Genomic DNA, 27,731 nt, shown 5'->3' with positions numbered 1-27,731 from the left:
CCTCTGCCTCTGGGGTTTAAGTAATCCACCTCAGCCTCCTGAGTAAGGCTGGGACTACAGGCATGCACCACCACACCCAGCTAACTTTTGCGTTTTTAGAAAAGACAGAGCTTTGCCATGCTGGCCAGGCTGGTCTCGAACTCCTGACCTCAGGTGATCCACTTGCCTCGGCCTCCCAAAGTGCTGGGATTACAGGTGTGAGCCACCAAGCCCGTCCATATCTGTCCTTTCATTCATTCCCTTGGCATCCATTCCATGTCTTTTCGAGTCCCCACTGTGTGCCAGGCCCCGTGGTGGTTTTCCCCGGGCCCTGCTGGGATCACGCAGTAACCTTTCTTCCATCAGTCTTTACCCCATCCACCCTCTTTTCCCTCATTTCCCTTTGCGTGCTGTTTTGCCCTCCACATTTCTGAAAAGCGCAATGGGTGAAATGCGGTGGTGTGTTAACTTCCTGTTGCTGCTGTCGCAACCTGCCATATGCCAAGTGGCTTCAAACAACAGAAATTTATTGTCTGACAATGCTGGAGTTCAGGAGTCCAAAATGGGATTTCCCAGGCTGGAATCAATGTGTCAGACAGAGTTGTGTTCCTATTCGAAGCTCCGGGTTTCCTGGCAGTTTCCAGCTTCTCGGGCTGCCTGCGTTCTGGTAGCATTCCGACCTCTGAGCCTCCTGCCTCTCTCTTACAAGGACCACTGGGATTACACCAGACCCACCTGGATAATCCCGGGTCATCCCCTGACTCATGATCCCTAACATAATCCCATCCGCAAAAGCCCCTTTTGCCATTGCAATCTAACGTATTCACGGGTGCTAGCTATTAGGATGTGGTTACCTCTGGAGGACTATTACTGGTGCTGACCACAGATAGCCTTACTTATATGAAAGAGATTGGTGGCCGGGCATGGTGGCTCACGCCTGTAATCCAAAACACTTTGAGAGGCCAAGGCAGCCATGTCGCTTGAGCCTGGGAGTTTGAGACCAGCCTGGGCAACATGGTGAAACCCAGTTTCTACGTAAAATATACAAACTAGCTGGGTATGGTGGTGCATGCCTCTAGTCCCAGCTACCTTGGGGGTTGAGGTGAAGGATACCTTGAACCTGGGAGGTGGAGGTTACAGTGAGCCGCGATCGTGCCACTGCACTCCAGTCCAGATGACAGAGAGAGACCCTGTCTCAGGGAAAAAAAAAAAAAAAAAGAAAAAGAAGGAGATTAGCAAAGAAACCTATTTTTTTTTTTTTTTTCATTGAACTTGGTGTAAAAATACAGAAAATCATCTAGTGGAAGAAGAAACAGGATTGATTTCTCTGAAGAAATAATAGTAGCATGTTTAGAAATGCATCCTTTAGAGCAGTATACAGTTAAAAGGGAAATTCTAATGCTCCTTGACCAAATGTTTCTACAGGATCACAGTACAAAATAATGTGGGCTGATGATATTCGTCAAAAAACTTGTGGTACAGTGGCCAGGCATGGCAGCTCACACCTATAATCCCAGCACTTTGGGAGGTCAAGACAGGTGGATCACTTGAGTCCAGGAGTTCAAGACCAGCCTGGACAACATAGCAAAACCCTTGTCTCCACAAAAAAAAAAATAAGAAAATTAGCAAGGCATGATGGTGTGTGCCTGTAGTTTCAGCTACTCAGGAGGCTGAGGCAGGAGGATTGCTTGGATCCAGGAGGTTGAGGCTGCAGTGAGCTCTGATCACACCACTGCACTCTAACCTGGGTGACAGAGCAAGATCCTGTCTCAAAAAAACAAAAACTTGTGATACAGTCTGTCCTGTAGGTCCCTGTGCGATGATGGAAAAGTTCTGTATCTGCATGGTTTGAAGCAGGAGCCATCAGCTCCAAGTGGCTTCCAAATCCTTGAAATGTGGCGAGGGTAACTGGGAAACTGAATTTTCCAAATTTATTTAATTTTAATTAATCTATATTTAAATATAAACCATATATGGCTATATGTGTTGGTAGAGAATAAGACTTCCTTACCTGGGGTCTTGAGATAGGTCTTACTTAGGAAGGCTCTGATAAAATAATTTGCAGTTTTATTTCTGAGGGCAAGGCCAATAGCTGTCCTCAGATTCTCAGAAGGCCTCAGGAACCAAAATGTGGGCTGGGCACAATGGCTTACAACTGTAATCCCCACACTTAAGGAGGCTGAGGTGGGCGGATCACCTGAGGTCAGGAGTTTGAGACCAGCCTTGCCAACATGGTAAAACCCTGTCTCTACTAAAAATACAAAAATTAGCTGGGTGTGGTGGTAGGGACCTGTAGTCCCAGCTACTCGGGAGGCTGAGGCAGGAGAATCACTTGAACCTAGGAGGCGGAGGAGGTTGCAGTGAGCCAAGATCACACCACTGCACTCTAGCCTGGGCCACAGAGCAAGACTCCATCTTAAAAAAAAAAAAAAAAAGTTTCAATGCCTAAACTTTCAGTAAAATAACATATTATCTTAGACAAGTCTTTTCAAAGTATTTGAAGCACTTTCTTGTTACTTCATTTTGAATAAAATGCTCTGAAAGAGATCATACACACTCACCTATTGGATGTCCTGGTGTTTAAAAATGAGCACTGGTGGCTTGGGATAAAATTTATTGTGACTCTGTCAGACGTGGATTCAAAACAGGCTGTATCTTCCACTAACAGTGCATTGAAATGGCAGCTGCAGGGGGGGCACGGTGGCTCATGCCTGTAATCCCAGCACTTTGGGAGGCCAAGGCAGGCAGACCACCTGAGATCAGGAATTTGATACCAGACCAGCCTAGTCAACATGGGGAAACCTTGTATCTACAAAAATCAGCCGGGTGTGGTGGTGGGCGCCTGTAATCCCAGCTACTTGGGAGGCTGAGGTGAGAGAATCTCTGGAACCTAGGAGGCAGAGGTTGCAGTGAGCTGAGATCACACCACTGCACTCCAGCCTGGGTGACAGAGTGAGACTCCGTCTCAAAAAACAAAAAAAAAAAAAAAAAAAAAAAAAACAAAGCAGCTAAAATGCAGCGCAGTGGCCCAGGTCAATTTCAGATAGGAACAGCAGTCAAACCCCCATTGTAGTCTATTTTATTCTAAGCAAATTATCTCATTTAGACTAACAGCAGAAGCTTTAGTCTGTAGCACGTCGAAAATGAGGTGTATGTGACCAGGACTTAGTAGAAATAAAATATCGTTGTAGGCCGGGTGGGGTGGCTCACGCCTGTAATCCCAGCACTTTGGGATGCTAAGATGGGTGGGTCTCTTAAGCCTAGGAGTTTGACCCTAGCCTGAGCAACATGATGAAACCCATCTCTACAAAAAAAAAAAATACAAAAATTAGCCAAGCGTGGTGTCATACCCCTGCAGTCTCAGCTACTTAGGTGCCTGAGATGGAAGGATGGCTCTAGTCCGGGAGGCAGAGGTTGCAGTGAGTCAGGATTGTGCCACTGCCCTCCAGCCTGGTCGACAGAATGAGACTCCTTCTCAAACAATGACGACAATAAAAATGGACCACCTCGTTGTACTCTTAAATAAGTTTAAATCCTGGAGCACCAGTTGGTGTTATTTGTGTTTTAGGAGTGCAGGAATGGGCAAGGTCCCAGGCTTGCTTTAGAGAATGACAGATAATCAGCACTGACTGCCACGCTGTTTTTTAGGAGGCCTTAACCGATGTTTCCCTTTTTTCTCCTCCTCGAATGGCTGCTTCCTGACCTCTGCCTCCTGCTCCAGGATTTGCGCAAGCAGGTAGCGCCGCTGCTGAAGAGCTTCCAAGGAGAGGTAAGCTTTTCTGTTCATTTTCTATCCTGAGTCACCCTGCGCGGCTAACCGGTCTGTCTGTACTTACGTCGAAGAAACACTCTGGACAGAAGGGACTGCCCAGATAGATGGTGCCTTCCCAGCTGCTCCGACCCAGTGCCATGCAGATTTTGCGCTCTGTGATGTGGTTTTCCATTGGGTCCTTGGTGAAAGCCCTCCTGGAAAAGGAACCTGTTCTCAGAATATACAGAGGTGTGGTGGATTCCGAGCAGAAGCGCCCTGTGTGGTTGCAACGGGCAGGTTGTTTGCGCCATGGCCTTTAGGAGCCCATGCGTCCCCTCTGGGAAGTCGCCTCATTCCTAGAGCTAAGCTGGTCTGGGGCTACCACTGCCATGAGTGTGTACCATGAGTGCAGCGCTTTGGTGATAGGCTGGCAGCGGCAAAGGGATGCTGCTTGATTGTAGGCTTGAAACAGAGCATCAGGCAGAAGCCACGAGGAGCAGGTCTGGGCTGGTAGAAGGAAGTGGTTTCTAACGGATCCTTCCAGAGAAGGACTGAGCCATCTGGCAGACGGCATGTGGGTGGCAAGTCACCTGGGACATCCACACTGGCTACTTATTAGTGGGAACAGCAGCTATGGAGGGGACTGGGGCTCCGAGCAGGTGACACGCCTTGCCAGCCCTTTGTGTAAAGATTCAGTGATATTTAGAAAACCAGAAATTATATTATTGTTTCGGATTTATTGAATCTCACCTCTTTAGCTTCTCCCATTGGGAAAACAGAATGGGGAATCATAGCAGGTTGGTGAGAGAATGAAACGAGACATTTCCAAAGCCCCTGAAAGAGCCCGTATTGGTACAGTCTTAGGAATTTCTTTTTTCCTTTTCTTTTTTTTCTTTTTGAGACAGAGTCTTGCCCTGTCACCCAGGCTAGAATGCAGTGGCGTGATCTTGGCTCACCGCGACCTCCACCTCCCAGGTTCAAGCGAGTCTCCTGTCTCAGCCTCCTGAGTAGGTGGGATTACAGGTGCGCACCGTCACGCCCGACCAAGTTCTGTGTTTTTTTTTTTTTTTTGAGACGGAGTTTCGCTCTTGTTACCCAGGCTGGAGTGCAATGGCGCGATCTCGGCTCACCGCAACCTCCGCCTCCTGGGTTCAGGCAATTCTCCTGCCTCAGCCTCCTGAGTAGCTGGGATTACAGGCACGCGCCACCATGCCCAGCTAATTTTTTGTATTTTTAGTAGAGACGGGGTTTCACCATGTTGACCAGGATGGTCTCGATCTCTTGACCTCGTGATCCACCTGCCTCGGCCTCCCAAAGTGCTGGGATTACAGGCGTGAGCCACCGCGCCCGGCCTAAGTTCTTTGTTTTTAATAGAGATGGGGTTTCACCATATTGGCCAGGCTGTTCTGGAACTCCTGACCTCAGGTAATCCACCTACTTCGGCCTCCCAAAGTGCTGGAATTTCAGGCGGGAGCCACCATGCCCAGCAGGGATTTTATTTTGTTACAACTATTAAGTCACAGGGAACACGTGGGGCAAGGGCAGGAGAGATACAGCCATGAGATGTAGCAGGTTTCGCTTGGGACACAGGTGACATGGGCCTTATGTGGAAGGCTGGGTTCCTGGGTCCAGAGCTCCACAGCAAGCAGTCGGGCTTCCATTTGGGAAATTCTTCAGCTGGAAGCGTGAGCAGGGATTGAGTGATCGAAGGAGGCTGGAGGCTGGGGAGATTGTAGACAGAGAAAGCTGATTTCAGGACATCAAAAGGGACCAGCGTAGAAAGAAGACACAGCAGTTGGTGATGGCTGGAAATTTTAGAGGGTAGAACAGCGCTCGTCTCTTCTTATGATGTTCTTCCTGCCTCATTCAGCCCCCCATGCACGTAGCTTGGTCCAGCCAGCAGGACACCCGCATCCCAGGGCCTTTTTCTCAGAACTGCATCCCCGAGCCCGCACTTGATGAGTGAGACTGTTACCTGACACCTAACCACATTTGATCTCACCTGCACCATTACCTGTTCAGCAGCTTTTGAGAGACCCACTGCTCTCCTAGTTCCCCAGCTCAAAGAGTTCAGTGTGCTTTTTCGGTGTTTGCTTGTTTTTCTTTCTTACTGAACAATTTCAAAGCTGTATAAAAATGGAAACATGAGTACAGCGAACACTGTACGCTCTTCACCCAGACCCGCGGTCGTTAACATTTCACCCCACGGACCTCCCCACTTCCCTCCCCGCCCGCCACCTTTGCTGAGCGTTTGGAAGTAAGATGCAGACAGCAGGCACTGTGTCCCTCGAACACACATTCGAGGCTCCCGAAGCTAAGGAAACATGAACATTTTCCAACATTACCGCAATAACCACAGATATCACACCTGGGAAAATTCACAATCATTCCAGGTCATCTCATATTTGATCCAAAATCAAATTTTTCCAGTTATCCCCAAGATGCCTTTGATAACGGCCCTCCCCACAACTGGGGTCCAATCGGGTTCACACATTACATTTGGAAATCTGTCTATCTATAGATCCATCAGTTCATCACCTGTTTTATATTTTTCCATTAAAAAAATTTTTTTTTGAAACAGAGTCTTGCTCCGTAACTCAGGCTGCAGTGCAACGGTGCTATCAGGGCTCACTGCAGCCTCCACCTTTTGCCTTAGCAATCCCCCCACCTTGAATAGCTGGGACTATAGGTGTGCACCACCACGTCAGGCTAATTTCCTTTTACTTTTAGTAGAGACGGTGTTTCAATATGTTACCCAGGCTTGTCTGGATGTCCCGGGCTTAAGCCATCCTCCCACCTTGGCCTCCCAAAATGCCCTGATTACAGACATGAGCCACTGTACCCAGCCCCTCCACCATCTCCTTTGATGTGGTACATCCTCTCCATCTCCTTCATTTTTAATTTATTTTGTTTTGTTTTCTAGACAGGGTCGCACTCTGTCCCCCAGGCTGGAGTGAAGTGGTGCAATCTCGGCTCACTGCAATCTCCACCTCCCCATTTCAAGCGATTCTCATCCCTCAGCCTCCTAGTAGCTGGGACGACAGGTGCCCACCCCCACGCCCAGCTAATTTTTATATTTTTAGTAGAGACGAGGTTTCACTGTGTTGACCAGGATGGTCTCAACCTTCTGACGTCATATGATCTGCCTGACTCAGCCTCCCAAAGTGCTGGGATTACAGATACGAGCCACTACGCCCGCCCTGATTTTCTTTTTTAAGAATCTTAGCTAATTATCTTATAGATTAGCCCATACTCTCAGTAGGATAACGGGTTAGATTCCTGATATCTTAAATTCGAAATACCCAAGAAACATCTAGGCTAAGCTTCCATTTGCCTATTTTTTCTTTTAAAGGCCATTTGAAAACAATAAATAAATAAAATTAACAGGGATTTTGAATACACATAAAAAGGTAATTTTTTAGCACCATTAATTAATATTTATCAAGCCTCTGCTAATTATCATATTTTAAAATATATGATCTATACTTAAGGTATACAACGTGATGCCATGGGATACATAACAGACAGTAAAATGGTTTAGAGGGAAGCCAATTAACATATGCGTCATCTCCTGTAGTTACTGTTTCTCGTGTATGGCAAGAGCAGCTAAGATGTCATTCAGCAGAAATCCCTCATGTTGCAACTACGTTTACTACAGTCCTCATGTCACACATTAAATCTTAGACACTCCCAGCATCATTCCTTCCGAAATGCTACATTTATATTAAATAATTTGTGCTGATTTTTTTTTTTTTTTTTTTTTTTTTTTTTGAGATGGGACCTGGCTCTGTCACTCGGTGGAGAGCCTGCCTCCCAGGGTCAAGCAATTCTCCCACCTCAACCTCCCAAGTAGCCAGAACCACAGGCGCATGCCACCACGCCTGGCTAAATTTTTTTTTTTTTGTGAGAGGCAGGGAATTTCACCATGTTGGCCAGGCTGGACTCGAACTCCTGAGCCCCAGTGATCCACATGCCTCGGCCTCCCAAAGGGCTGGGATTACAGGCATGGGCCACTACGCCTGGCCTGGAAGTGGTTTTAAAAATATTTTACTTTCATTATGATGTGTTGCTATTAAAAAGGTGATCATGCCTGTAATCCCAGCACTTTGGGAGGACAAGGCAAGAAAATCGCTAGAGCCCAGGAAATCGAGACCAGCCTGGTCAATAGAGTGAAACCCTGTCTCAGGCTCACGCCTGTAATCCCAGCACTCTGGGAGGCTGAGGTGAGTGGATCGCCTAAGGTCAGGAGTTTCAGACCAGCCTGGCCAACATGGTGAAACCCTGTCTCTACCAAAAATACAAAAGTTAGCTGGGCATGGTGACGTGTGCCTGTAATCACAGCTACTCAGGAGGCTTAAGGAAGGAAAATTGCTTGAACCCGGGAGGTGGGGGTTGCAGTAAACCAAGATCACTCCAGCCTGAGTGACAGAGCGAGACTCCATCTCAAAAAAAAAAAAAAAGTAAATAAATTTTGAAATATTATAGTGAAATGATTACTTGTAGTTATTTATAACAAAATCATAAAATGTAACTCACACTGAAATTAGTTATTTATTATCGATTTATTGATCACGATACCTATTTTGGGTGTTTCACAAGCCCAGCAAATTGATGGGTGGTATGAGGGAAGCGTACCCTTAATATTCAGTCAAATTTAAAGCTTATTCTAGTCCAGCCATAATTTAGACAATCCGTTCAGTAAAGTCATACGCACGTCCTCTAGAAAAATGCCGTCCTCCCACCTGTCTGGCCAATCCTTGCTTCTCTTCCTAAGGAGGGTCGTGGTGCGGAAGGTTGAGGGGTTGAGGGGCTGGCTCAGAGAACTTCTTGGTAGTAGGTGAGCAAGAGTCCTCAGGGAGGAAAATCCTCTTAAAAAAATAACTTGAGTGCTCATCCAGGCACGGTGGCTCATGCCTGTAATCCCAAAACTTTGGGAGACCAAGTCGGGCAGATCGTGGGGTCAGGACATTGAGACCATCCTAGCCAACATGGTGAAACCCCGTCTCTGCTAAAAATACAGAAAATCAGCGGGGCGTGGTGTCACGCACCTGTAATCCCAGCTACTCAGGAGGCTGAGGCAGGAGAATCGCTTGAACCCCGGAGGTGGAGATTGCAGTGAGCCGAGATCGCGCCACTGCAGCCCAGCCTGGGGCACCAGAGTGAGACTCCCTCACAACACAAAAAAAAAAAAAAAAAAAAAAAAAAAAAAAAAAAAAAAAGAAAGAAGGAAGGAAGGAAAGAATTTGTATGCTCCTATTAGAGAAGAAATGAAAGACTAACAATATATGCACTAAACATTAGCTTTATAAAAGTGCAATAGGCGGCCAGATGCTATGGTTCACACCTGTAATCCCAGCACTTTGGGTGGCCGAGGCGGGTGGCTTACAAAGTCAGGAGTTCAAGACCACCATGACCAACATGGTGAAAACCCGTCTCTACTAAAAATACAAAAAGTTAGCTGGGCCTGATGGTGCATGCCTATAATCCCAGCTACTCAGGAGGCTGAGGCAGGAGAGTCACTTGAACCTGGGAGGCAGAGGTTGCAGTGAGCCGAGATCATGCCACTGCACTCCAGCCTGGGCAACAAGAGCAAAACTCCATCTCAAAAAAAGAAAAAGAAAAGAAAAGAAAAAGTACAGTCGGCTCATGTGCTGGCCCACACCTGCAGTCCCACCACTGTGGGAGGCCAAGGCAGGAGAGTCATCTGAGGCCAGGAGTTCAAGATCAGCCTGGCCAACATAGCAAGATTCCATCTCTATTAAATAAATATACAACAGAATAAGTTCAAATAGAATGAAGTAAATGATAGATATAATAATAGTAAATATATTAAGAACAGATATGAATGTAAAAGAAAACAAAGAGCCAAGAGAGAAACATTCCAAAAGTTGTTTGTTTGAAAATACCACTGCAGGGCTGGCACAGTGGCTCACGCCTGTAATCCCAGCCCTTTGGGATGACAAGGCAGGCAGATCATGAGGTCAAGAGAGCAAGACCATCCTGGCCAACGTGGTGAAACCTCATCTCTACTAAAAACACAAAAATTAGCTGGGCATGGTGGCACACACCTGTAATCCCAGCTACTCATGCTGAGGCAGGGGAATTGCTTGAACCTAGGAGGCGGAGGTTTCAGTGAGCCAAGATCGTGCCATTGCGCTCCAGCCTGGCGATAGAGTGAGACTGTGTCTCAGAAAACAAAAAAGAAAAATACCACTGCAATTGACAAACCACTGTACTAATTAAGACAAACAATGTCAGGAATAAAATTGGGGATGATACCGCAGCTGCTGCCAGAGATTAAAAAGATATAAGCAACTTTACGCCAATAAATCCTGAAACCGAAAACGTTTTAGAATTCTGCAGCTACCAAAGCTGATTAAAGAAGAAATAGAAAACTTGAATAGGTTGCAGTGAGCTGAGATCTTGCCACTACACTCTAGCCTAGGCAACAGAGCGAGACTCCATCTCAAAAAAAAAAAAAAAAGTCAGTCTTATTATAGAATAAATACGCAGAAGGATCCGTCAAGCTTGGAAGCTTGATATATCCCAAGATTGCTGTTTGGTTTAAAATTTTCAAAATTTATTAATGTAAATCCACGTCATTAGCAGATTAAAGGAGGAGGAAAAATTCAATAGTTATACCAAAAGATTTTGATAAAATTCAAATCCATTCATAATTTAAAACTACAACAGGCCAGGTATGGTGGATCACTTGTGATCAGGAGTTTGAGAGCAGCCTGGCCAATGTGGCGAAACCCTGTCTCTACTAAAAATACAAAAAACAAAAAATTAAATTAACTGGGTGTGGTGGGTGCAGGCCTGTAAACCTAGCTACACAGGAGGCTGAAGCAGGAGAGTCACTTGAACCTGGGAGGCGGAGGTTACAGTGAGCCAAGATTGCACCACTGCACCTTAGCCTAGGCAACAGAGCCAGACTTTGTCTCAGAAAACAACAGTAACAAAAAAAAAAAAAAAAACCACTACTGACAAATTAGGAATACAGGGAAACTTTTTTTATCCCGGTAAAAGGTATTTATCAGAAACATACATCAATCATCAGATCCAGTGGCGTTAAAAAACAAAATTCCCAGGAAACCAGGAACAAGACAAGAACACTTACTGTTGCTACTTTACATTGTGCTGGAACTCTTAGCTAGCAGAGGAGATAAGGAAAATAAAGTGCAGACAGCTCTTGACTTTCAGTGGCTCAACTTCAAGATGATGCAGAGAAATTCTGCTTTGAGTACCCATACAACCATGCTGTTTTTCATTTTCAGTAGAGTATTCAATGAATTCCATGAGCTGTTGAATACTTTATTATAAAATAGGCTTTGTCGTTGGGCACGGTGGCTCACACCTATAATCCCAGCACTTTGGGAGGCCACGGTGGGTGGACCACGAGGTAAAGAGATCGAGACCAGCCTGGCCAACATGGTGAAACCCCACCTCTACTAAAAATACAAAAATTAGTCGGGCATGGTGGCACGCGCCTGTAGTCCCAGCTACTCGGGATGCTGAGGCAGGAAAATCCCTTGAACACCAGAGGCGGAGGTTGTAGTGAGCCGAGATTGCACCACTGCACTCCAGCCTGGTGACAGAGCAAGACTCTGTCTCAACAACAACAAAAAGGCTTGTATTGGATAATTTTCCCCAACTATAGGCTAATATAAGTGTTCTGAATATATTTAAAGTAGGCTAGGCTCAGCTATGATGTTTGCTAGCTTAGTTTATTAAATGCATTTTTGACTACAGTGTTTTCAACCTACAGTGAGTTTATTGGGATGTAACCCTGTTGTAGATCCAGCATAAGTATTGCAACAGAAGAAATCAAACTGTCGAAAACAATTTTTTTAATTTAAAATATTAAAAAGCCAGGTGCAGTGGCTCAAGCCTGTAATCCCAGCACTTTGGAAGGCCAAGGCGGGTAGATCACGAGGTCAAGAGATCAAGACCATCCTGGTCAACATGGTGAAACCCCGTCTCTACTAAAAATACAAAAATTAGCTGGGCATGGTGGTGTGCACCTGCAGTCCCTGCTACTCGGGAGGCTGAGGCAGGAGAATTGCTTGAACCCAGGAGGTGGAGGTTGTGGTGAGCCGAGATTGAGCCATTGCACTCCAGCCTGGGTAACAAGAGCGAAACTCTGTCTCAAAAAAAATCAAACTGTCATTTTTCAAGTGAGTCTCAATTATTTAAATAGGTTACTAGATAAAAAATCAATGCACAAAAGTAATTATATAGCTCTCTATCAGCAGCTAACTTAAAATGCAATTTTTAAAAAGGATGCTACTGGAGATAGTGACACTAAAGAAAAGAAAGAAAAAAACAATACCTAGAAATAGATGTAACAATACAATGGAAACCTTTCTGGAGAAAGACGTAACGTTTATATCGGAGGATATTAAACGAGATTTACATGGAAACAAAGTATACAAGGAGAGAAATTTTCACTGCTATTGAAGCAGTCAGTTTTCTCCAAATTGATCACAGTGTCAGTCTTTGTAGTTCCAGTAAAAATCCAAACAAGATTTTTTTTTTTTTTTTTTGAGACAGAATCTCGATCTGTCACCCCAGCTGGAGTGCAGTGGCACCATCTCGGCTCACTGCAACGTCTGCCTCCCAGGTTCGAGTGATTCTCCTGCCTTGTCTTCCTGAGTAGCTGGGATTACAGGCTCCAACCACCACGCCCAGCTAATTTTTGTATTTTTAGTAGAGACAGGGTTTTACCATGTTGGCAAGGCTGGTCTCAAACCCTCAGATGATCCTGCAGTGAGCTTTGATGGCACCACTGCATCCTAGCCTAAGGGACAGAGCCAGAGTCTATCTCAAAATTAAATAAACACCTTTCCGGCGGTGACGACCTACCCACGAGAACATGCCTCTCGCAAAGGATCTCCTTCATTCCTCTCCGGAAGAGGAGAAGAGGAAACACAAGAAATGCCTGGTGCAGTGCCCCAATTCCTGCTTCATGGATGTGAAATGCCCAGGATGCTATAAAATCACCACGGTCTTCAGCCATGCACAAACAGTAGTTCTATGTGTTGGCTGCTCTGCTGTCCTCTGCCAGCCTGCAGGAGGAAAAGTGAGGCTTACAGAAGGATGTTCTTTCAGGAGGAAGCAGCCCTAAAAGCACTCTGAATCAAGATGAGTAGGAAACCATCTCAATAAACACATTTTGGATTTAAAAAAAAAAGAAAGAAAAGAAAATTAAATAAATAAATAAATAAACTTGTTGGCCCTAGAAAACCAGTTCAGAAATTTTGAAAATAGTTAACATGTGAAAACAACCCAAGTGGCCATCAACAGGAGAAAGAATTATGATAACACTTTGTTGCAGCAAAGGATGAATCATAGAAAAGCATATGGATTTATTTACTGAAAGTTACGAGCTCTGTATACCCAGGGCCTCTCCTTCACGAGTACTAAATAAGTGTTGATTGGTTGAGTAGATGGAAGCATCAACCTCATCTTAACAGATGAAAGCACTGAGCCTGAGAGAGGACCCCAGGTCACACAGGTCATAATGGCAGGACTGGGCCTCGATCCTGGGGCCATCTGGCTACCCAGAAGTGTTCTCTAACGTTGGTGCGCTCTGATACTGCTTCAGGGGAGGAAGCCATGCCTTCAGCCCCTCCCTGATCTCAGCCAACCTCCCCAGTCTTTGATTGACACTTTGAGAGGCGGAGGCAGATGGATCACTTGAACCTAGGAGCTCCAGACTAGCATGGGCAACATAGTGAAACCCCATCTCTACAAAAAAATGCAAAACTTAGCCAAGCGTGGTATCACACACCTGTAGTCCCAGCTACTTCGGAGGTTGAGGTGGGAGGTTCATTTGAGCCCAGGAGGTTGAGGCTACAGTGAGCTATGATCACACTATGGCACTCCAGCCTGGGCAACAGAGCGAGACCCCATCTCTTTTAAAAACAAACAGGCAAACAGACAATTGATGTTCATCTTGCAAAAGTGCTCTGCAAACCCTGCCTGAAGTTCCCTTCCCTTCTAACCAGCCCCTCCTAGATAAATTCTGGAGCTTGGTGCATTGTCTCCTGTGTACATCTATCACTGCGTCCATGCGCTTTGTAACAACTACGATCTGCATCATTGGAAGGAGTGGGGCCCAGGTTAACTGTGAATTTCATCACAGTATCACCCACTGACATGGCCTGAGGGAGGGACCAAGGAATGATCTGAAACTTCCCTTTGCGCTGGATGTCTCCTTTGCATGCAGTACACTGGCCGCGTTCAGAGCCACGTGCAGGACATGCTCTTGGATCCTAGGTTTCACTGTCTGGTCTTCATTCAACACAGCCTTTTCAGGAGGCTCCTGCTTCAGCTATGGACCAAACAGTAGCTAAAGATGTCGCATTGAATACAGTCCGCTAGGACCCTGCTATTGTAATGAAGGGAAACTGATCATAAACACAAAAGGCAATGTTAGACGGTGCCAGGCACTGCGAGAGAGACACACTAGGTGTCTGGGTAGAGCAGGAGGAGGTAGCAGTGGCTTCTTCAGTCAGTCATCCAGGGAGGCCTCTCCTGGGAGGATGACGGGACATCAGAGGGAAGAAGCAAGGAGAACCAGTTGTACTCGGAGCTGGGAAAGAACGTCAGGAAGATGCGGGGAGCAAGTGTCAGAGCTCTGCAGGGATGAGCTTGCCTGGCGCAGGGAGCAATACCAAGGAAGTTAGTAGGGCCTGGGTCTTGGCCAGGGCCTTGTAGGCAGAAGCCTTAGGCCTCTTTGTAGGAGACCCTTTGGTCTCCCTTTTGGACTAGACCCTTTCAAAGGGGTACAGTAGGAAGTAAATTCCCCATGGGCACCAGCAGTACGATTTGACAGATTCTAATTACATAATAGGGGAAATAGAGAAAGTTGAGTGAATTAGAACAACAGGCTATGAATGAGTTAAAAGTGACTACGAGTCGGCTGCCCATCTTGCAGCCCATATCTGTTGAGCTGTAACATATTTAAGCATTCGGATCTAAAGGCCATTGCTAAATAAAGCCAGGGTGTCCATGTGGTTCGCTCCAAAGGACATTTCACAGGAAGCTGGTCCAAGCGCTGCTGCCCACCACTTCTGTGACCTTGGGTGAGTCTCGGGGCCTCCTTCTGGCCAACTTTGCTCATCTGTAAAATGAGCGGGTGAACCAGATCCTCCTCCAAGAGCTCCATAGCTCTGAAACCCCATCAGACTCACCGGAGCAGCAGTGATAGCTGCTGACTATCACCAGCAGAACAGAAGAGGATGTTTTTCAGCAATGTGGATCTGTTCAAAAATAGGATGAGCTGGCTGAGTGAGGTGGCTCACACCTGTAATCCCAGCACTTTGGGAGGCAAAGCTGGGGGGGATCATGAGGTCAGGAGTTCAAGACCAGCCTGGCCAACATAGTGAAACCCTGTCTCATCTAAAAATACAAAAGAAATTAGCCAGGCATGATGGCAGGTGCCTGTAGTCCCAGCTACTTGGGAGGCTGAGGCAGGAAAATCACTTTTACCCAGGAGGTGAAGGTTGCAGTGAGCCAAGGTCACACCACTGCACTCCAGCCTGGACAACACAGCGAGACTCTGTCTCCAAAAACAAAAAATAGGATGAGCTGCTGTCTAAGGTAGTGAGTTTCCCATTCCTGGGAGTATTCGAGCAAGGGCCGGATGACCACCTGCCAGGGAGACTGGGAGATCATCATCTCTTATCCATTCTTTTCTTTTTTTTTTTTTTTTTTTTTTTTGAGACGGAGTTTCGCTCTTGTTACCCAGGCTGGAGTTGCAATGGCGCGATCTCGGCTCACCGCAACCTCCGCCTCATGGGTTCAGGCAATTCTCCTGCCTCAGCCTCCTGAGTAGCTGGGATTACAGGCACGCTCCACCATGCCCAGCTGATTGTTTGTATTTTTAGTAGAGACGGGGTTTCACCATGTTGACCAGGATGGTCTCAATCTCTTGACCTCGTGATCCACCCGCCTCGGCCTCCCAAAGTGTTGGGATTACGGGCGTGAGCCACCGCGCCCGGCCTCTTATCCATTCTGTTTGTTTGTTTGTTTGTTTGTTTGCTTGTTTGTTTTGAGATGGAATCTCTCTGTGACACCCAGGCTGCATGCAATGGCGCAATCTTGGCTCACTGCAACCTCTGCCTTCCGGGTTCAAGCAATTCTCTTGCTTTAGCCTCCCGAGTAGCTGGGATTACAGGCGCACACCACCATGCCCAGCTACTTTTTTGTGTTTTTAGGAGAGACGGGGTTTTGCCATGTTTGCCAAGCTGATCTCGAACTCCTGACCACAAGTGATCCGCCTAGTGGTTAGAATTTGGCACTCTCTCTCCCTTTTGGTTTTGGGCCTGAAGACATTCTGCCCTTGGAGTTTACTTACTAAGGCCTTATGCTTCTAAAACGTAGAAGGTAGAGAATGTGTGTGTAAGTATGGGGGTGTGTGTGTGTATGTGTGTCTGAATGTATGTGTGTGTGTTAGGCTGTGTGTATGTGTGTCTGAGTATATATGTGTGTTAGGCTGTGTGTGTGTGTATGTGTGTGTGTTAGGCTGTGTGTGTATGTGTGTGAGTGTATATGTGAGTGTGTTAGGCTGTGTATGTGTGTGTCTGAGTGTATATGTGTGTATTAGGCTGTGTGTGTATTAGGCTGTGTGTGTATGCGTTTGAGTATATATGTGAGTGTATGTTAGGCTGTATGTGTGTCTGTGTATATGTGTGTGTTAGGCTCTGTGTGTGTGTGTGTGTGTGTGTGTGTGTGTCTGAGTGTATATGTGAGTATGTGTGCGTGTGTGTGTCTTTGCACCTATTTCTGTCCCCACATTGCCTGTACTTGCCTAGTACTTCGTTAAGTGTCGTGGGTTTGAAATAAGATTAGAGAAGGTTGAACCAGATCAGTGGTTCCCAGAGCTGCAGCTGGGTCAGACCAGTGCTTTCACTGGCTCCATGAGAACTGCTCGTGTTTGCAGAAATCCAGCTCCCCAGGCCCCTACCCTGACATTCTGGTGTAGAAGGCATGGGTGGAACTGCAGAATCTGTACATTTTTAAAGTCCACCTCTGATTCTCACGCAGTGCTAGTTGTAGGAACCACAGGGCTCCGTTCCATGAAAGAGGCCTTTCTCCTGGTGACAAGTTCTGTGACTCTCTGCCCACTCAAGCCCCTTAGATTGCTGTGTTAGGAGCTCCATGACTTGGCTTTGAAATATTTTTCCAGCTTCAAAGTCCTGGACTTCGACTCAGGCTGAACTGGACTGTGTATTATAAGTCGCCTGAACATACTTTTTGGTTTCCTGAAGCCTCTGTTATTGTTAGGAGGCTTTTGCTGTTCCCTACCTATAAAACTCACTTCCATCCTTTAGGGCTGGACCAAAAGTCTGTCTCCTTTGATCGCCTTCCTGACTACCTCAACCTGTTTCTAATTTTTTCTCTCTTTTTTATCCTCAGCTTTATGAAAGTATCATTAAGAAAGAAAAGTTGTACATATTTATGGTGTATAACGTGATGGTTTGGGAGGTATTTTTGAGATGGAGTCTTACTCTGTCATCCAGGCTGGAGTGCAGTGGCCCGATCTCAGCTCACTGCAACCTCCGCCTCCTGAGTTCAAGTAATTCTCCTGCCTCAGCCTCCTGAGTAGCTGGGATTACAGGTGCCTGCCACCGTGCCTAGCTCATTTTTGTGTTTTTAGTAGAGATGAGGTTTCACCATCTTGGTCAGGCTATTCTTGAACTCCTTACCTTGTGATCCAGCCGCCTCATCCTGGCAAAGTGCTGGGGTTGCAGGTGTGAGCCACCATGCCCGGCCTGGGTTTTAATTTTTTGAGATGGGATATCCCTCTGTCACCCAGGCAGGAGTGCAGTGGCACAATCAGACTCACTGCAGCCTCGACCTCCCAGGCTCAAGTAATCTTCCTGCTTTCAGCCTCTTGAGGAGTTGGGACTACAGGTGCCTGGCCCAGTTCATTTTATATTTTTTCAATTTTTGTAAAGCCAAAGTCTGGCTATGTTGCCCAGGCTGGTCTTGAACTCCAGCAGCATGATCTCAGCTCACTGCAACCTCCACCTCCTGGGTTCAAGCAATTCTCCTGCCTTAGCCTCCCGATTAGCTGGGACTGTGGACACATGCCACCATACCTGGCTAATTTTTGTATTTTTAGTAAAGACGGGGTTTCACCACTTTGGTCAGGCTAGTCTTGAACTCCTGACCTCAAGCAATCCTCCCACCTTGGCCTCCCAAAATGCTGGGATTACAGGTGTGAGCCACCACACCCAGCCCAGTGTGATGTTTTCGTACGTGCATACATTACAAAGTGATTTCCACAATCACACTGACAACATACCCATTAGCTCACAGGTGTGTGTCGGGGGGTGTGTGTGTGTGTCTCTCTGTCTTGAGAACACTTGAGATCTACTGCCTTAGCAAATGTCATATAGATGATTACAATATTATTAACTATGGTCACCATGCTGTACCTTAGGTCCCCAAAACCTTTTCTTACTTAAAAATTTGTACCCTGCCAGGCGCGGTGGCTCAAGCCTGTAATCCCAGCACTTTGGGAGGCCGAGGCGGGTGGATCACGAGGTCAAGAGATCGAGACCATCCTGGTCAACATGGTGAAACCCCGTCTCTACTAAAAAAACAAAAAGTTAGCTGGGCATGGTGGTGCGTGCCTGTAATCCCAGCTACTCAGGAGGCTGAGGCAGGAGAATTGCCTGAACCCAGGAGGCGGAGGTTGCGGTGAGCCGAGATCGCGCCATTGCACTCCAACCTGGGTAACAAGAGCGAAACTCCGTCTCAAGAAAAAAAAAATTTGTGCCCTTTGACTGGGGGCCCTTGAGCATGTGCAGATTTTGGTATACAAGGGGTCCTAGCACAACTCCCCCGAGTGTACCAAAGGATGACTGTGTGTATGTAAAATCACGTTTTCTTTTTTTTCTTTACCCACATGTTTGTTGTTGGACGCTTAGGCTGTCTCCATATCTTGGCTATTGTAAATAGTGCCGAGTGCACGTGGCGTGCAGACAATTCTTCATGATACTGATTTCAGTCCCTTTGTGGTATTGCTGGATCGTATTAACTTTGGGGGGCAACCTCCCTACCGTTTCCCGTAATGACTGTACCAATTTACATTCCCACCGACAGTGCGCAAGGCTGCCCTTTCCTCGTCTACTAGCACTCATGGGTCTTTTTGGCAATAGCCCTTCTAACAGGTACCAGGTGATAGCTCAAATTTGGTTCTGAGTCAAATTTCCCAGATATGTAATGAGATAGAGCAGCTTGTCATATATCCGTTGGCCATCTGCGTGTCTTTGTTTAGAGTGAGACAGGGTCTCGCTCTGTCGAGCAGGCTGGAGTGCAGTGCTGTGATCACGGCTCACTGTAGCCTTGAACTCCTGGCCTCAAGTGATCCTCCTAGCTCGGCCTCCCAAAGCTTTGAGATTACAGGTGTGAGCCACTGTGCCAGGCCTCATGTCTTCTTTGGGGATCCTTTGAGATCCTGTTTTGAGACAGAGTCTTGCTCTGTCCCCCAGGCTGGAGTGCAGCTGGTGACCTCAGCTCACTGCAACCTCCACCTCCTGGGTTCTAACAGTTTTCCTGCCTCAGCCTCCCGAGTAGCAGGGATTACAGGCGTGTGCCACCACACCTGGCTAATTTTTATATTTTTAGTAGAGACGAGGTTTCACCCTGTTGGCCAGGGTGCTCCCAAACTTCTGACCTCAAGTGATCTGCCCACCTCAGCCTCCCAAAGTGCTGGGATTACAGGTGTGAGCCACCACACCCGGCCACCTTAGCCCATTTTCAGGGTGCTCGTTTTCTTGTTATTGCCTTGATAACGTTCCCTCTCTTTCCAGCCCACTTTTCTATGAGATTGAACACCCTTTGAGGGCCTGTATCTTGTCCTAGATACTTTATTGTTTGCCTCACGGAACTGGTTATGTAAAACATTCTTCGCCGAACCTTGCCTTCTTGTGAATGAGTGCCTACCGAGCACTGCGTGCAAGCCTCTACTCCAGTTCCTAGACGCCCGCAGGAGAAATAGGTCAGTGCCCTGCTGGGAGTAGGGAGAGGCTGTCTGGGTCTCCTGTGGGTTTGGGGCCAAACAGGCAACTGTGGAGCACGCCAGGCTCTCTGAGGACAGGGTGACGCGTTCTGGCTGGAGGACACAGCGAGGCTTCCCAGGGACCGTAACACAGCCGCTGCCCTTATCCCTTGCTGGGTGGGGAACTTCCTTCTCACCTAGCATGGCTGTCTGCAGGCTCTTGGGCCTTCTGCGGCGGTGGAGGTGACAGTGGTGGCAGCCATGGCAGTCACCGTGGTGATGTGGCTGCTGTACTGTCATTATCTTACGGCAGAACCCGCAAGCCTGACACACACAGTGTCTCCCTGTATGTTCGAGCCATGATGGCTCAATTAGGGAACCGTCCGACGGCGGCTCGGCATTCAGGCCAGCTGCATAATTGAAAGCACATTTTCTCCTCCAGAGCTGCAGCTGGTTTGGTTCTGCTCATGCAGAAAGGGATCTAACCTTGCATAACATAGGAAATGAACAGTTGAGAGAGAAGCCAAATTCAATTTCAGTCAGATATGTTGAGGCTAAGTCCATGATCTATGGAAGCAGGGGCAGGAGCCGTGCGCCTGTGGAAAGGGGCGCTCTCAGCAGTCTATTAATCACGGCCGCCCGCCCGACGCTGCCGCCACTGCCGGGTGCCACCGCGCCCGCGCACCCCCTCCAATGCGGGCTGGAGCGCGGCCAAGCACTCCAGAAGTTAACCTCTTAAAGACCCGGAGCTGCTTTCTGTTGAATAAATGTAATTTTGTGGTCAGAAATAAATGCTTGTGATATAGCAGGAGCTTTGAAAACAACGGCGAGCCCGAGCGATTACAAATTGCTCCATGTTGTAGAAGTCAACAGCAGACATCAAAATTCCACGTGGAGGGCAAATTGATTTCAGCCCAGAGTTCTGCAGCTATTCAATAAAAGTCCTATTAAACCATTGTATGTAATGAACAATCCAGAGCAAATCTAATATTTTCAGTGGAGAATTATTTTTAACATCCTCTCGGTAACCGCTGGTAGATTTCTTGAATGTTTACAGATCGAACTTGAGCACCCCTCCCAGCTGTCACTTGGCGTCTCCGCCGGGGGACCCGCACCAGGGACCCCGCTGCCTACATGGCTCCTGAACACGGGCTCTGGGTCTGGAGCTCAGGCTGCCAAGGAAAGGTGCATGGGGTTTCTGGATCTCCCAGTGCCTGGGATTGTAGTAGGTGCTTGGGAAATGTTTGCTGAATTGAGCTGAACTGAACTGAAATAGACGAGAGAAAGCTCCAAGAACCCTGGAATAACTTAGGAAAATGATGTTGTGGCGAAGTTGACTTAGAATCTGAGGCTGAAGAGACCAGTGGGTTGCAGGTAAGGAAACTGAAGTCCCTTGTGATAGACCGATGTCAGCCCCTATGGGAGTCTGGGCAGAGCTGGCACCCCAGGAAGCCCCAGGGCTTACCCATTTCACTTCCCTTTTTTGGAGACGGAGTCTTGATCTGTTGCCCAGGCTGGAGCTCAGGGGCGCGATTTCAGCTCACTGCCACCTCCGCCTCCTGGGTTCAAAGTGATTCTCTTACCTCAGCCCCTGGAGTAGCTGGGGTTATAGGCACCTGCCACCACGCCTGGCTAATTTTTGTATGTTCAGTAGAGACAAGGTTTTGCCGTGTTGGCCAGGCTGGTCTCGAACTCCTCACCTCAAGTGATCCACCGGCCTCAGCCTCCCTAAGTGCTGGGATTCCAGGCATAAGCCCCTGTGCCCAGCCCCCATTTTCTGTTTTTGTTTTACTTGTGTTTGTGTTTCTGAGACAGTCTCACCCTATGGCACAGGCAGAAGTACAGTGGCATGATCATAGCTCACTGCAGCCTGGACCTCCTGGGCTCAAGCAGCCATCCAGCCTCAGCCTCCTGAGTGGCTGGGACTCTAGGTACACACTCCCATGCCCAGCTTGTTTTTGCATTTATTGAAGAGATGAGATCTTGCTATGTTACCCACGATGGTCTTGAACTCCTGGCCTCAAGCAGTCCTCCCACGAATGCCTCCCAAAGTGTTGGGATTACAGGTATGAGCCACCACACCTGGCTCACTTCTAGGAATAGATGATTGGATAGAGGGATGGATGGCTGGATGATTGGATAAAGGAATAGATGGACGGATGATAAGATAGAGCTATGGAGGGGTGGGGGATGATTAGAAAGCAGTATGTGCCTATAAGAATAGATCATTTTCTTTTCCTGGAGTAAAATCATTCAACTTGTAATACTCAGTCATACAGTATTTATTTAACTATTGTGGAATTTAAATTTCTAGGGCATTTTATTTTCTACAGATCTCCCTTCCCTGGGAAAAACTCAATATGGATGTTAATTAGGTTTTACTAAAGTTCCATCAATTTGTTGCAGTCATTCCTTAAATGAAACTGACACCAAGGATCAGAGGGTCAAAGGAAGCCCACGTCCACGTGTGTGGTTCTGAGGAGAGCACGCAGGATGCGGGCTGAGAGCAGCTGAGAGCCCTCAGGAGTGTGTTGCTTGGCGTGGAGTATTCCACGTCTCGTCCCTCCCCCAGTCTTTTCCCAACTGTGTCACAGTTCCCTTTGCTAATAATATTTTGCACAGCATTTTACATCTACAAAGCACCATTTTCATGCTCTCGCTCACCCTTCCTCACCACCCTGTGCTGGGGGCATCATCACCATCCCGAGTTACCAACAGGAGGGGAAGCAGACAGTCTAAGGGGCAAGGGAGGGTTCCTGCTCCAGGTTCCAGCCTCTCCTCCCCCCGCCGTATCCTGGTCCTGTCCTGAAATCTTTGGCTCCCTTGAACCTTGTTATGCCCAGGCTAATGCCACCCTTGTGCCACTGCATTTCCACCACCTCTAACAAGTGTCCCCAGCCTGACGGGGTCACACATTTGTCCAGCCACCTGCACAGAAAACCCTCGTGGACAGCCCCTTGAGATCAGTAGATCAAACAGGGTCCGTCGGTGGGAAGGGGTGTTACTGTTGGAACCCAGGTGTTTGAACTTGGTCTAATATTCATTCCTCTCTCTCTCTCTCTCTCTCTCTCTCTCTCTCTGTCTCTCTCTGTCTCTCACACACACATGCACACACACACATGGGCACATGACCACTGTAAATCAAATTAAAAACAAATTCAGCCAGGCAAGATGGCTCATATCTGTAATCCCAGTAATTTGGGAGGCCAAGGTGGGCAGTTTACTTGAGATCAGGAGTTGGAGACCAGCCTGGGCAACATGGTGAAACCCTGTCTCTACTAGAAATATAAAAATTAGCTGGGTGTGGTGGCATGCACCTGTCACCCCAGCTCCTCAGGAGGCTGAGGCAGGGGAATCATTTGAACCCAGAGGCAGAGTTTGCAGTGAGCCGAGATTGCTCCACTGCACTCCAGCCTGGGTGACAGAGTGAGACTCCACCTCAAAAATAAGTAAGTAAAAGGAATTTGGAGGCCAGGCACAGTAGCTCACGCCTGTAATCCCAGCACTGTGGGAGGCTGAGGCAGGCAGATCACGAGGTCAGGAGTTCGAGACCAGCCTGGCCATCTTTGGTGAAACCCCGTCTCTACTAAAAATATAAAAATTAGCCAGGCGTGATGGTGCATCCCTATAATCCCAGCTACTCCGGAGGCTGAGGCAGGAGAATCACTTGAACCAGGGAGGCGGAGGCTGCCGTGAGCTGAAATCGCACGACTGCACTCCAGCCTGGGCAACAGAGCGAGACTCCATCTCAGGGGGAAAAAAACAGAAAAGAAAAAAAAGGAATTTGCCATTAAGTCATTAATGTTGAATGTTAGAGCCTGGGTAATAGAGCAAAACTCCATCTCAAACCAACCAACCAACCTGAGCTCTGCGTCTGTTTCATCTGTGCCCCTCTAAGTATAAACTTCCTGAGCCTTCTAAGTTCCAGCCAGGCGGGCCAGCGGTCACTGAGATCCTGCCTAGCTGGGGGACAGAATAGGCCTCTCCCTGCCTTGCTGCTGCTCTTTGGCCTTGTCCCCTGCCCCCTTTCATCAGCCACCTACAAGGACCCAGAGTGGCACAGTACTGGGGACAGGAGCTGGGAAAGGCCTGTCGTGGTTTACTGATAGTAAGAAATAGAGACCCACTCGGAGAAGTTTCCTCTGAAACACCGCAGACTCTTAGCACAGCCCTTTGAGCAGATGAAGGAGGGCAAGAAGAAGAGCATCCCTTCGGCTCCAGCTGCGTGCCAGAAGCTTCACTGGCATTATCTCATTTCATCTGCACAGGAGCTCAGCCCGAACGGGTTTTGTGATCACTTCTGCGGAGAGGAGAAAATGGGCCCAGAGAGATCAAGTAACTTGCTTGGAGCTTGTCAGCCTTGAGTTGAAACTTGGACTCTGACGTCGAACTCCAAAGCCCACGCTTATTCTGTAAAGCCTGGAAAGTGTCTTGGAATTGCTTTAGAAGTAGGAGAAGAGGGAAACCCTTGTGGGATTACACTGCCTTCCAGCGTAACAAGAAAAGGGAAACCAGTTGGGCGCGGTGGCTCACACCGGTAATCCCAGCACTGGGAGAGGCCGAGGCGGGAGGACCACTTGAGCCCAGGAGTTTGAGTCCAGTGGGGCAATAAAGTGAGACCCCATCTCTACTAAAAAAAAAAAAAAGAGAGAGAGAGAAACCCATGAAATTATCCATAGGTACATAGGCAGGGAGAGAAACCGGTTCCTAAGGCTGTGGGAGGAATGACTGCAGGCATGCCCTTGGAAACAACTTTGCTTTTCAGGGAGCCTGTTAGTATTTGGGGACTTAGGAGAGCAAGTGTGGCCCCACAGTGTGTGGTAGGCATCCCCAAAGAGCACACATCAGCAGATAAAGGAACAAGAGAACAGTCTTTTTTTTTTTTTTTTTTTTTTTTAGACAGAGTTTCGCCCTGGTCACCCAGGCTGGAGTGCAATGGCGCAATCTCCGCTCACTGCAACCTCTGCCTCCCGGGTTGAAGTGATCCTCCAGGGCCTCAGCCTACCGAGTAGCTGGGATTACAGGTGCCCACCCCACACCCAGGTGATTTTTGTATTTTTAAGAGAGAAGAGATTTCACCATGTTGGCCAGGCTGTTCTCAAATTCCTGACCTCAGCTGATCTGCCCGCCTCTGCCTCCCAAAGTGCTGGGATTATGAGTACCGGCCGCCACACCCAGCTAGGAACACAATCTTGTCCCGGCACAGGCACGAGGAGGGCTCAGAAGTCTAGCTGGGAGCATTCCTGGCATTCCTCCTGCGGAGCTACCGCTGCTCACCAGGACACCCCCGTGGGTATAGGAGCAGACTCCCGGGGTACAGGCACTGCTTCCCTTTTCACGCTGTCTCCTGAATTTTCTCCTGGGTTCCTGCTTAGAGGAGCAGAGAAAACCAAACCGACAAATCACTGATCTTGGAGTCAGATCCAGATTTGAATCCTGACATCTTCATTTGCCAGCATGATCTTGAATATCTCATGCCTACTTTCCTGTGCCATCCATATAACAGCATCTCTCCCTCGTACAGCAGAGACATTCTGTGTGCATATTTAAAGATCATGGTGTCACAGCCGTGCTGGTTAGGAGCTGGTAGCTAGTTACTGATCATAGAATCCGCCAGGTCCTTTAACCCCTTCAGTAGCCGTGCTCCCCCTGGATTTAACCTTCTGGGGCTCTCCCTGTATCCCTGTCCCATCCATACTCCAGAGTAGCCTCATCTGGGCCATTTGGGGCTGGCAGTTCCAGATTTTTGCCTCTGGCCGGAGACTGTCATCCAATGTCAGGCCTCCCTGGGGCTCCCCCTTTGGGCACCTCACTAAGGAATAATCTTCACTTTCCATGTAAACATGGGCACCTCCGTATGCCCCATTCAGGAGAGGTAACCAGCCCCTAGTCACCCTGGACAGAACTCCGGGAGAAGCCGCATTCAGTGTTAGAGCCTACGAATGCTTTCTATTATTATTATCCTATTAGTTTACTATTAGTTTTTTATTGTGTTGAGCTCTCGTTCAGCTGCCCAGGCTGGAATGCACTGGTGCAATCATAGCTCACTGCAGCCTCAAACTCCTGGGTTCAAGTGATCCTCCCCTCATCTCAACCAACCTCAACTACAGACGCATGCCACCACGCCCTGCTAAGACCCTGTGAATTCTATTTCCCTAACCTCACTGGAATCGGCTCCCTCCCCAGCACCTAGCTTCCTCCCTCTCTTTCCTGGACTGCTCTGTTTAACATCAGTTGCCACGTTGTCCTGAGTGATCACTTCATGTCCGTCCTCAATTGACATCCTCAGGGACTCCCCTTGAGCGTAAAGCTACCGCCCCCTGGGCGCGGTCCCCTGCACCTCGCTCCACAGGCTGGCCTCTGCCTGCCTCCTCACCTCGCGTCTCACCAGTCACCTCCTCTGCTTCAAGGCACGGAAGGTCCCTGCCCTTCTCTGAACAGGCCACCCTGTTTGAACACGTCTGTGTGTCTGAACAGCCCTCTTCTCCCCACAGGAGCCCTGTTCCTCCCACCATGAATAAAGATGATCTTTGTCTTCTTTAAAACGTGCCTGAAGTTTGCAAAACACAGGATGCAGGGCATCGCCTCTAATAGCCTATCATTTGTGCTTGAAAAAAAGAAAAAGGGCCGGGCGCAGTTGCTCACACCTGTAATCCCAGCACTTTGAGGGGCTGAGATGAGCAGATCACCTGAGCTCAGAAGTTTGAGACCAGCCCCAACATGGTGAAAACCTGTCTTTACTTCAATACAGAAAGTTAGCTGGGCATGGTGGCGGGCTCCTCTAGTTTCAGCTATTCAGGGCAGGAGAATTATTTGAACCTGAGAGGCAGAGGTTGCAGTGAGCCAAGATGGCACCACTGCACTCCACCTTGGGCAACAGAGTAAGACCCCATCTCAGAAAAGGAAGACAGTGCGTGTCTATAGACGCTTGTAAATGCGTAAATATCTCTGGGAGGATGACCAGGACCATCTATACCTCCAGGCCAGGCAGCTGGATGTGGATGGAGGAAGACCTCCTTTTCGCTATCAACTCTGTTTTCGCTTTCCCTTTTCTTTTTACAATTAAATGACTTTCGGTGTATTCACCAAGTCGTGCAGCCATCATCCTAATTCCATTTTCGTCAGCTCAGAAAGAAACCTCATACTGGCCGGGCACAGTGGCTTATGCCTGTAATCTCAACACTTTGGGAGGCTGAAGTGGGCAGATCACTTGCAGTCAGGAGTTCGAGAACAGCCTGACCAACATGGCAAAACCCTGTCTCTACTAAAAAAGAAATACAAAAAAAATAGCCGGGTGTGGTGGCGGGCACCTGTAATCCCAGCTGTTCCGGAGGCTGAGGCAGGAGAATCACTTGAACCCGGGAGGCAGAGGTTGCAGGGAGCCGAGATTGCACCACCGCACTCCAGCCTGGGTACCAGAGCAAGACTTCGTCTTAAAAAAAAAAGAAAGAAACGTCATACCCCATTAGCAGTCACTCCTCATTTATCCCAACCCCAACCCTTGGCTACCATGAATGTCCTTTCTGTCGCTGTAGATTTGGCTGTTCTTGACATTTCCTATCAATGAAATCAAGTAATATATTCGTTTTTGTTCTGGCTTCTTTAACTTAACCATGGTTTTGATACTCATCTGTGCTATAGCATAAAGCAGCACTTAATTCCAGTCTTTTTGTGGCTGAATCATATTCCATTGTACGGATGCCCCATGTTTTACTTATCCATTTATCAGCCGATGTCCATTTGGAATTTTTTTCCCCGCTTCTTGGCTATTATGAATAATGCTTCTATGAACATTCATATACAAGTCTTTATGCAGGTAAACATTTGTATCTTTCCTGCCTGTGTACCTGGGAGTAGAATTGCTGGGCAATAGGATAACTCTATTTTTAACATTTTGAGGAACGGCCAAGCTGCTTTCCAAAGCGGCCGCGCAATTTTACATTCCTGTCAGCAATGTGGGAGGTTCCCAGTTCTCAGCATTCT

General features: G+C 47.8%; 2 protein-coding genes across 16 annotated transcripts in view; both read left to right on the top strand.

Moving 5' to 3' along the window:
* Positions 1-27,731, top strand: part of CUX1 (cut like homeobox 1) — a 470,808-nt gene that overhangs the window by 209,835 nt on the left and 233,242 nt on the right. For all 15 annotated transcript variants that reach the window (XM_032255085.1, XM_032255084.1, XM_032255083.1 and 12 more), the window contains one exon: positions 3,701-3,748. In XM_032255085.1, coding sequence (XP_032110976.1) covers positions 3,701-3,748 — 48 coding nt within the window. The remainder of the gene's footprint in view (positions 1-3,700; positions 3,749-27,731) is intronic.
* Positions 12,467-12,912, top strand: LOC116534589 (40S ribosomal protein S27-like). The gene has a single exon (XM_032255087.1). It carries the CDS (start codon positions 12,606-12,608, stop codon positions 12,855-12,857), a length of 252 nt encoding a protein of 83 aa, XP_032110978.1. The 5' UTR covers positions 12,467-12,605; the 3' UTR covers positions 12,858-12,912.

This window comes from Sapajus apella, unplaced genomic scaffold, assembly GCF_009761245.1.
Source record: "Sapajus apella isolate SASKATOON/1434 unplaced genomic scaffold, GSC_monkey_1.0 scaffold88, whole genome shotgun sequence".
Classification (NCBI taxonomy): Eukaryota; Metazoa; Chordata; class Mammalia; order Primates; family Cebidae; genus Sapajus; species Sapajus apella.
Note: the sequence above shows the minus strand (reverse complement) of the source record. Positions and strands in the feature narration are given on the sequence as shown.